Source organism: Notamacropus eugenii, chromosome 3 (assembly GCF_028372415.1).
Source record: "Notamacropus eugenii isolate mMacEug1 chromosome 3, mMacEug1.pri_v2, whole genome shotgun sequence".
In the NCBI taxonomy this organism is placed as follows: domain Eukaryota; kingdom Metazoa; phylum Chordata; class Mammalia; order Diprotodontia; family Macropodidae; genus Notamacropus; species Notamacropus eugenii.
In genome coordinates, this window is record NC_092874.1 from 285408377 (window position 1) to 285419751 (window position 11375).

Below are 11375 nucleotides of genomic sequence, written 5' to 3' on the forward strand. Positions count from 1 at the left end.
ACATTAATTTCTTTAAAATTCATTTGTATTCTGGATTTATCAATATGAAATTCAAAGAATTAAGAGAAATTATCTATTCTGAGAAAATAAAGTATTCACACTGGATTCAATCATTGGCTGGAAATAGACAAACTATTCATTCCATAAGACAGTAGAAGGCACCAAAGAGTACATAGAACTATCCTTCCCCTGCCCTTTCTCTTAAACAAGACTCTCTCCCAAATCAGTAGACAGGTCAGATAATCAGACTTCTCGTTTCCTGGAGAGAGAAGATCTGGGAAGAGGAGGAGAGATGAGAATCTATTCTTTAGAACTGAGAGGGGAACTGAGAAAACTTTTCTGCCTTCTGATGATACATACCCTTCAGGATGACTCACACATGATGTGAGCCAGATTCTCATTGCTTGGATCACAAGACCCAGTCAATGGCCAGTGGAAGTCTAAAATTCCACAGATCTAGTGAGGAGAAATATCTGGTTCTGGGATCTTTCCCTACCCTATGGTATGGAATAGTTGAATCCAAAGGGTTAAGTTTGTTTGAATGTCATAGATTTCATGTATGTATATTGTATCAAGGAAGACTTGAGAGTCTCTGAAGCATTAAAATGTCATGCTTTTAGCCAGCTCTCATTTAAAAAAAAATAGCCCTACTATGACCTGGTCCTTTTCATAAGAAATCCCTTTCATGTAGAGACAGCAATCAGAGAATGAGTCTTTATAGTTCATCAGCTCTCCAAAGTCAATGCCATTTTTATTAAAATTACTTATTAAAATAACAAACTGGCTCTCACAGAGAACAAATTTTGATTTTAATTTGTATTTCTTTTGTCTCTACATTGTATTAGTCACCATGATTAGTCCTTTCATTCTAATTGGCCTTAGCATTGATCAGTCATGTAACGTGGTAGTAAATTTCCACCAGTGGACTTTTTCCATTTTCCTCCAAAAAGGTAAATCATTTGGACCTGGATCAGAAATGGTTATCTAGATTAATGCCCTCACTTTACAGATGAAGAAAATGAGGGCTAGAGTAGTGGAAAGTGACTTCTCCACAGTCAAATGCAGGTCATTAGTAGCTGAGCCATAGTTAGAACCCAGGTCTTCAGACTCCAAAATTTGCATTACTCTCAATGTACCACAATAAGCTATATTTAGCCCAGAGGTATGAAAACTTTGAAAACAAGTATATGTACTTCTGTACACACTCAGACATGCACACAGCTTAAGGGCCGTCTTGTCTAACTATCTCATATCATAGCTCATGGGATCATAGATTCCAAACTAGAAGGGACCTTGTATCTCTCTCTATTCAAAGGTGAGTCAGTCACCTGAGAGGTGGAGGTTAAGAGACTTATAGGATCACAGATGTAGAGCTGGAAGTGACCTTAGAGGCTATCTGGGTCAACCCCTTCATTTTATACATGAGGAAACGGAGGTACCTATAAGCAAGTGGTTCACCAACACTCAAAGAGGAGGCAGGATTTAAACTGAAGTCCTCTAACCCCAAACTAGTGCTCCTTGTACTGTACCATGCTACCTCAAAGGTAGAGAGAAGGATGAACCATGAGCAGTGAAAAGGCAGATTATTAAGAAGGAAAATCTCATCCCTAGATGACTTCCTTTGTCAACTCTCCTCTGAAACATTATGCTTACTTTAAGGTAAGAAATCGCAGAGCCTTAGGAGAGCAGTCAGTGGTGTGCCTATGGTTCAATCATTTGCAAATGCACTCTTTGCAGTAGAAAATCTACAGAAGCAAACACTTCAGACTTTAGGATCTAAAATTGAGGGACCAGGGAGACAGTAACTTACTGAAGTAGAAACCTCTTTCTCCGCAAACAAATTGAAGAGCGTCCACCAGCTCGGCTCCGCAGAGCGTCTCCGGCCCCGCCGTGGCTGAACTGGTCAAGGTAAGCAAACACAAGGCCAGGTAGAAGAGATGGAGGGAGGACACAGTATGCATCTTCACCTGCCAAACAAGCAGAAAGACTGTCATACTTCCCCATCTGGGATAAGGGGACCAAATCCCCAACATTCTAGGAGGGGTAGTCATGAAAATATGGTAGTTTGCTTGACAAGGCAGGAACATAAGAGAATAGAACTCAAGCTAGAAAATTCTTCAGAAGTCATCTGTTACAGTTGGGGGAAAATCAAGGCTCCCTATAGTTAAGAGACTTGGCCCCAAGTGGGGATGCCCAAAGACTTGGGTGACTTGTCCTGTAAGTACCTCAAGTAGGATTTTGTTTTTGTTTTTTGCTGTTGTTGTTAGGTGTGTGTGTGTGTGTGTGTGTAGCAACTGGGGTTAAGTGGCTTGCTCAGGGTCAAAGAGCTAGTAAGTCTCAAGTGTCTGAGGCCAGAGTTGAACCCAGGTCTTCCCCACTCCGGGGCTGGTGCTCTATCCACTGAGCCACCTACTACTCCAGGATTTGAATTCACAGCCTTTGACTTCAGAGTCAACATTCCTTCTATCAAACCCTGCTCATGTATTTGGTCCTCTCTGTAAACTGGTATCCTAATGACACTTTTAATTGGCAATTTTGCCCAGGTTGAAGTTGGGGAAAGAGCTTCTTTGGGAGGTAGCAGGGGTATGCTGGATGCCTACTTGTTGATGATCTCACAGAGGGGATTTGGGTTCCTGCATTAGCTGAACTACATGGTCTCTGGGAGCCCTTCCAACCAGGCATGTTCTGGAGTCAACTCAAACTGGCTTGTGAGAGCAGATTGTTAAATTTTATACCTCAGAAATCAGAAACACTGCAAATTTGGGCTTGGTTCATCGTTTGTCTACACTTAAGAAAGGGACAGAGAAAATGTTAATAGTGCAGGTTATACTTAAAAGTATATCCTGTGTATATTTTCCTCCTGAAGAGCCAGCTGGTCATTAAACATTTACCAGACCACCCCTGCTTCCAACTCTAAGATTATGTGATAATTGATTATTTTAGAGCTGGAAGATAGGTGAGAGGTCATCTAGTTCAACTCCTGCATATGACAGATGAAGAAACTAAGGACTCTAGAGGTTAAATGACTTGCCAAGGTCACAGAAAGGACCAGGAAAGTTCTTAATGATTACTGTGCTGTGCTTTCTAAGATCACATTGTGTCCTATTTGGTCTTAAGTACATTTAATTATATTAGCATGCTTTGAAAATTGGTTGTCTGTGTTTGCTATATATGACAACGCTCTATGAACCAGAATGTGTGATTAACTAGAACATTTCATTCTATTTCATTCCATTCCAAGAATCTACTCTATCACTAAGGGTCCTGCAGTTAAGTTATAAATCTCCACATTTTTCCTGTTTTTTTTTTTTTAAATCAGATTTCTTATCTGTGAAATACTGGCAGCTATCACAACCAGGGAAAGATGGTACTGGGGGTGGGGGAGGAAAGGGACCAGAAGTCATAATTACATTGGATCATTACAGGTAGACTTCTTTTGGGTGTGAACCTTTGATTTTATGGACAGAAGAAACTAGCTCCTCATAAGGAGCATGGGCTCTGAAGCTTTGAATGTTAAGGGGTTGCTTGAGACACATAGAATGACTTGTTCAAGGTCACACGATTGGCAGGTGTCAGAGGAAGGACTTGAATCCAAGGCTTCCCTGACTCATAAATCAGATCTCTACCCTCCATGTCATGCTGCTCCAAATGAATTTCTGCTTTGGAATTCTAAAGTCCATTTCATCCAATTGGAATCAAATCAATTTAGTAACTGCCTACTGCGCATGTGGAACTTGCCAAACATTTCAAAGTTTTTTTGTTTCTGGGGGATCCCTACCCCCTTTCCTCTGCAACAGTTTTCCCTTTACTCTCAGAGGCTGTTAGGCCATCATATCCATTTTATAGCTAAATAAACAGAAGGACCCCCCCCCTCCCCCCCCCCCGCCACCCAATGATGGGACTTGGCCAGTCACAGAAAGACAAAATAGTAAACCAGCCAGGAAATGGATCCCCAAGGCTCGAGACCCAGGTCTGTTCTCAAAAAGAATACAACCAATTTGAAAATGATCATTTGGTTTTCCATGGTGTCAACTCATGTCTCAAAGTTTTGGCTCTTTTCAAAAAGTCTTCAAATTTAAGAAGCATAACTTCCTTCTTGGTCGTATCCAACATCAGTGAAATCAGAGGGAAACTCTGCCGGGACGGTAGGTAAAATGAATTATGTCTCCAGGGCAGGTAGAATACGGAGCCATCATTCTGAAGTAGGCTTCTCTGAACCTCATCACAATGGCGATTCATCCAACCCTTCCCCTCCGAAGACCTGGGCGCAATCATTTATTTCCTGACCACCGCCTTTGCACTCTGCGAACTCTCAACTTAATAGCTTTACATGAGTTGCAAAGTTTGCTAGGTCATTTTAATTAAGATTTCCATATTTGTGGCCAGACTTTTTATTTCTGCTCTTGGCAAAGAACCCAAACCCTTGACTCTCGTTAACACAGCATAAATATTTAGCAAATGCTTGTAAAATATACAGCTAAGCATTATAAATAACCAACATGAAATGGAAGAGGTGAAGAAGAGAAGGCTGAACATTTCTTCCATTTTCTCGATGGCACCTCTGAATGGAAACCACCCACATATCCAAATCCACCAAGGCTATAAGAAACAAGAAAGCATCCAATTTCCATTTTCTTCCTTGAAAATGTTTTTCTTCCACATTTCCAATAGAAACCCCAACAAATGCACCCCAAACATAACCCAATGTGATTTCAGCACTTTCTTTTAAAAAGAGCATGTACCCTTGAAAAATGTTAAAAGAAACAGCACTGTCTAGGTATGACCATTTCTAGAATCTATCATTTCTAACTCATTTCTTTTCCCCACTTAACTCTTTTTTTCATCTTCTTCCCTCTTTATTTTATGCAAATCAATTCTCCCCAGATCTTGAGTTGGTAGATCAGGCACCTGTAATCACAATTGGATTTTAATTCCTCACTTCTTAAAAAAAAATACATTGGAAAAATTGTCCACCACACAGCCTCAGTGGACTCAACACTAGGATATGTGTGTATATGAGAGATATATATATAATATACATTTATATATAAAATGCAATATACCATATGTACACACATATATCATATACATTTGTACCACATACATACACATACATATATATGTACACATACATATATATGTATATATATGTACCTATGTGTGTGTGTGTGTATATATATATATATATATATATATATATATATATATATATATATATATATATATATATATATATGTCAGAATTTTTGTCTTTAACAGCTCATTCAGCCAGGAAACATTAAGGCAAGTCATAAGTATAAATCTCCAGTACTGAACAACTTGGGCTTTACAAAGTTTTCAGCTGGGTTACATTGTAAGATAAACATCAGCACTTTAGTCCTAGGACAAGACAGATCCTCTAGTGGTTTTTCCTTTAATGAAGGCCAAGGGAACAGTCCAGTACACCCACAGAGAGAACCCGAAAATTTATCCACACAGTGTTCCAAAAAAGAAAACAATAAAGAGCTTGCCTGTGAGTAAAAAGTTTGAAAGAAGGCTACCCATATGTTCACCATTTACTGTAGCTTCTTTATTTTACCAAAAAGAAGAAAGAAAAATGAAAGAAATAAGAAAAGAAAAGAGAAAGAAACAGAAAAAAAAAGGAGAGGAAAGAAAAAGAAATCTAAACTAAAAACACCATTCCCTCTACAATCCTTCAGGAACCCAATCTACAGAGAAAACTTCTTTGATCTGAATTTTAATTAAATGGCCCCTCAATTGATTCAAGATGTCTGGGCTCCAGTCAAGGGGGCCAAGGAAATTGAAGGGTAATATTCATAAGAAAATACTCACGGAGGTGTGACAATTGGGTTGCAGGTCTTTTACAGCAGGTCAGGGTGGGTATTATGTGGCTGATGTGAATTGAAAGCTGAAGACTTTAAGAAACATGTGCTGCTCTGTGGGTGGGGTTTATGAAAGCATCTAGTTACATTTGGACACTCAGGGCAGGTATACCAGGGGACTGGGTAAACGGCCTTTTGTCCATTCAAACCCTGGACTCACTACTCAGCTGGAATTCCAGTGGGTTCTTCCCCGTCCTGTTCTTCCCCCCCCCCCCCCAACTCCCAATAAAGAGACCAATTCCCATTCCATTCCAATTATTGCAGTACAGGATTGCGGCAGGTTAGTCAAATGCCCAGAGCGCCTGGTTTACCTTTTCCACCTCTTCTTTCCTGACTCCACTATTTGGAAATGTTTGGAGTCAAGTGGAGTGGGGGGGTGAGGTGGAGGGCAGAGACTTAGGACCCTGCTGGCTCACTCAATTGCATTTTAAGGTTGGAACCAAGTCATTTGCCCAATTTAGGTGTAAGGGGAAAGAAGTGACCCCCTATGGGTTTTTCCATCTCTGAAAAGTGCCCGGCACGCAGAACAGAAGGACTTGGCAAGTTGGTTGCAAAAGGACAAAAGTTGCGCCAACATGTAGGTACGATGTAATGACGTGGACTCTGCCACATGCCACATGCCTGTGTGTTGGACAGGAACCCAGACAAAGACAATTGGTTGCTTTTCATGTCTTTTATAACACTGCTGTTCTCAGGGTCAAATTCGATGAATTCCCTCCAGGGTTCAGGACCGAGTGCCCTCGGCATATGGGTCCCAGAAATGCCCAAGTCCCTGATTTGTCTAATGAAGCCTCCCTCCTGACCCCGACCCCCCATCCCCCCTCGCTCGGTGGGATGACTGAAAGAACAGTGAATGAAGGTTGCCTTTAAGCAACAGCTACCATTTATGAATTGAGCTGGCGGTGGTGGTGTCCCCGGCACAAAAGTGTTAGCAAATTGCAAAAACACCCGTCTCCAAGGCTCTGATTGTGTCAGGAATGGAAACTTGAAGCGGGGCCAGGGGAGACGAGCCGAGAGAGAGGTCAGTGCATCCTCAGCAAGCCTGGTTTACCTACTCCGAGACCTGCCACCAGCGAGCCCAAAGGGGAGAGAGAGCTCTCTGCTATGAAACCCCACAGCTAAACTTTTGCCTCCAGAAGCCCTCCCCAGAAGGGAGAAGTTGGACAGGCAGCTGCCGGAGTAATTTCCGCTTTCCTTATACAGTATACATTTGCTCTCGTCCATAGGAATATGCAAGGTCAGCAAGAGTCGCAAAGGTTGATTTCTCAAAGAGTCAACTTAATTTCCCTCTAACTTTGAATGGCTGAAGTCGGAGGTAAGTGCCTACATAGCCAATGCCAGGAGTTTAGCCACCAATATAAAAATGCAAAAGTTATAACATCACCCCCTGGGTGCCACTCAGGACACATATGCCATGGATCACAGTCCCAGTCCTGACAAAGTTGCCGAAACAAGCCCCCAGGGTTCAAAGGATAACATCTGCACCTGCAGAAAACAGCTGGGAGTTTCTGTTCCCCCTGGGGGTTCACAGCCTCTGACTATAGATAAGATGCAAAGGAATCTCCAGCAATGATATACATGAAAGCTTGCAAAAGTGGAAGTCAGTCCAAGTACCTGCAGCAGTTCTCCTCATCCCCGACTATCTTCCGTGCAAATGCAACTTATTCCCCAGAGCTATTTTCTAGACCCCCCCTCAACAAAATTGCACAGTCAGCAGTTTGCAAATTACATCTCCCCTCCCAAACAATGTAATTTACAAGTAAATCCCCCTCCCAGGCAGAGAGCATGCAACATACCAAAAATTGAAAAATATATTCAAGTGAAATAAAATACCCACATGCTTGCAAAGAGTAGGAAAGATTTACCTTCAAGAAATCACAAAGGCAGCACTTAGAGAATTGTGTTGAAAGACTGTTGAATTTGTCCATTGCTTCTGAAATGCAAAGTCTGAAAATGAATTGGTGAGCGGTAATAATGGGAGAAGAGGAATCCAGAGAGATGGGGAATTTGTCGAGAGCTATGTCACATTTCAATTTTGAGGACTTTATTCCATTGCGCAGGCTCTAGCTGCTCTGAATTTAGCAGTGACAGTGAGATTTAGCAAACAGAAGAGGGATTTAGAGAAAATCCTCACATTTATCTACAAAACACAGACACTGTAGACAGGAAACAGCTGGCGGAACGTTTGCCTTCTCTCTCTCTCCCTCTTCTGGCAAAGTTATCAAGTAAGGACTTTTTTGGGCATGGTGACAAATAACATCATACCTTTGCATTTTAAAACTAGAGCACAGAAGCATCCCCCCCCCCCCCCCCCCCCCCCCGAAAAGAATGTGTGTTAGTGGTAGGGTTAGCAGACATTAAAATCCTTGGGCTGCCACAGAAAACAAGGAGTTGTTTGATAATTAACCCTTCCCGGGGCCGAGAAGCACATTTGCCCGTACACCTTAGTGGCTTCTCAACAGCAGAAGGGGGGGGGGGGGGGAACGGAGGGAGAAAGGGGGGGAGCACGGGGTGCCTTTGTCTCCTAGCGCAGAGAAAAGGTTCTGTCTAGGCGGGCAGCCTTCCAGGTTTAACCATGAAATGACCAGAGAGGGGGAGAAGAAGCTGGCTCCCCAGCAGCGGCTGCCCCCCGGTGAACCCTCACTTGTAACACACGGGAGCAAATACCTCGGTGAGCTCCCAGCAGCCACGTGAGGGGGAATGATCTCATTTCCTAGAACCTACATAAGGGGAATACAGCGATGCAAACGGCCTACTTTAGGTCACTGTCTCCTGCTCTTTGCCCGGTATCCTGGTGCTGGGCTGGACAGTCAGCCACAAAGAAAAATGAAAGAAAGAAAAGCGAAAATTCTCCTTCTTTCCTTCCTTCTCCTAATTAGTAGACTGCCTGATTACTCCCAGAGAGGGCACCTGAGAGCTCATTATTTCTCCCCCCTCCTTCTTCCCCCTTGCCTACCTTGACCCTCTTTGGGGATTTTTTTTTGCCCCCTCCAATTTGTGTATATTCTGAAATAACACCAGCTGGCCAGTAATACCCTCTCCAGGGTTATGATGTCATGCAGATCCCTCCAGTGTGCTAGTGGTTTTGCGGTGTGCTCCAAAGCCAGCTGTTTTTCTATTTATAATATATACTTTGCATCCCCACTCTTGGCCATTGAGAATCTGGTTGTGATATTTTATAGACACGATTTGTCCTTCTCCGTAGGGACGGAGGAGATAAAAGGAGGGGGATTATGGAACAAGGTGGGAAAAACCAAGAGAAGAACTCGAATCTTTCCCTAGAAATTGGTCGAGTAGGGTCTGATTGATTTCTAGGGACCCTTGAATGGTCTGGAGTTTGAAGTTATAGCTTTGTACCGACTGGGGGGCTAGTTTGGCCTTCGGGGCTCTCTTGTGGAATGGTATTCTGTTCCAGAGGTGGGCTTTATTTTTGGCTTACGGACCTTTCATCCAAGGGAAGCTCAGGAGGTTTTGAAAAATGGGTTGATTCATGCTTTCTGAGTGGTTATGGACCCCATAGCAATTATCACCTTTTGAAATCTAAGGCTTTTAAAGCTGTGGATTATTCCTCCAGCAGCCCTAAACTGGACCTCTCCAAATTTAGTGATGGGTTCATGTCTAGTACAGTAAAAAAGCCCTGTCTGGGGAGACAAAGAATCTGAGTTCAAATCCCAGCTCTGCTACATATATATATATATATATATATATATATATATATATATATATATATATATATATATATATATATATATATATATAAAACATTGGATAAGTCTCTTCACTGTTCTGGGCATCAGTTTCCTAATCTGTAAAATGAGGGTGTGTGTGTGTGTGAACTAGAAAGCCCTTAAGGTTCCTTGCACATTGAAATCTGTAATCCTGTTTGACAATATGATTCCAGATGGAAGGAGTGACAGCTCTCCTCTGTTAGGTTTTGGGGAAAGAATCAGCTGTCATTGAATAGTACTGTACGAACATAGCTCATTTTCCTAATAGGAGGCAGTGTATTACAGTGGAAGACACACCAGCTCTGGAGTTAGAGGTTGTTGTTGTTGAGTTGTTTCAGTCTTGTCTAACTCTCTATGACCCCATTTGGGGTTGTCCTGGCAGAGATAATGGAGTGGTTTGCCATTTCCTTCTCCAGCTCATTTTATAGATGAGGAAACTGAGGCAAACAGGGTTAAGTGATTTACCCAGGGTCACACAACTAGTAAGTGTCTGAATTCAGATTCAAACTCAGGAAGATGTGTCTTCCTGAGACCAGGCCCAGCATTCTATGTACCCTCCCACCTAGCTGCTGCCCCTGGAGTCAGAGGACCTGGGTTCAAATCCTACTTTTGATATTTGCTACCTGACACACCTGAGGAAAATCACTTAAGTCCTTGGACCTCAGTTTTCTCAGTTGTAAAAGGTGGGTGGGCAGGTGGGCTAGAGAGACTTTAATAAAGGTCCTTGCTTAGCTCCAAATCTATGATCCCTTGAACTATGATGCCATTGATGAGGGGAAACTCCTGCTCTGGAACCTCCCTCTGTAGACACAGATTGGCATTTGGTTTGTAAACTATGGTCATGCAACTGGAATTCTTAACCTGAGGTCTGTGAATTTTTTTTAGAGGATAGTTATTCATTATAATTGGTTTCCTTTGTATTCCTCTGCATTTATTATTATTATTTTGCATTAAAGACATTATTCAGACAAGGGATCCATAGGCTCCACTGACCTTCCAAAGGAGTATATGATACAAAAAAGCTTAGAAACTCCTGTTAGGGAGGTTTGTGGGAGTGCTGAGAAATTGTAACTCACCCTGGGACATTCAGTTACTAAATGTCTTGAGTTGGGATTCCATCCAGATCTTTGTGACTCTAAGGGCAGCTGAGGGGTGTCTTAGTGCACAGAGTGTTGGGCTTGGAACCAGAAAGCTTCATCTCCTTGAGTTCAAATCTGGCCTCGGACATTTACTAGCTGTGAGACCCTGGGCAAGTCACTTACCCCTATTTGCCTCAGTTTCCTCATCTGTAAAATGAGTTGGAGAAGAAAATAGCAAATCACTTCAGGATCTCTAAGATAATTCCAAATGGGGTCATGGAGAATGATATACAACTGAAAAAAATGACTTAACAACAATGCAATTCATGATTCCAAGGTTGGCCCTGCTTCATAAGTATAACTATTCTATCAAAAAATTATGACATAATTTGAGAAATTACAATAAGGTTTGCCCCCAGGATTGCCTCTACTACCATATTTTCCCTTGTTGTTCAGTCATCTTTCAATTGTATCTGACTCTTTGTGACCCCATTTGAGGTTTTCTTGGCAAAGATATTGGAGTTATTTGCCATTTCCTTCTTCAGTTCATTTTATAGATCAGGAAACTGAGGCAAACAGAGTTAAGTGACTTGTCCGGGGTCACAAAGCTGGTGTCTGAGGCCAGATTTGGACTCAGATCTTCCTGACTCCCTGCTTGTCATGCTACCCACTGCACCATCTAGCTT

The 11375-nt window shown here is 42.2% G+C and overlaps 1 protein-coding gene across 5 annotated transcripts in view; it reads right to left on the reverse strand.

The window, feature by feature from the left end:
* IGF1 (insulin like growth factor 1) overlaps positions 1-8168 on the reverse strand; it is a 110639-nt gene extending 102471 nt beyond the window's left edge. Inside the window, exons 1-2 of one of the 5 annotated variants that reach the window (XM_072655747.1) lie at positions 7748-8168; positions 1811-1967 (exon numbers count right to left, since the gene is read on the reverse strand). In XM_072655747.1, the coding sequence (XP_072511848.1) occupies positions 1811-1967; positions 7748-7810 (220 nt within the window). In that variant the 5' untranslated portion in view covers positions 7811-8168. Of the gene's footprint in view, positions 1-1810; positions 1968-5832; positions 6033-7747 lie in introns of those variants that run through there. The other 4 variants (XM_072655749.1, XM_072655748.1, XM_072655751.1 and 1 more) reach the window with 4 other exon arrangements.
* Positions 8169-11375: the final 3207 nt, after the last annotated feature.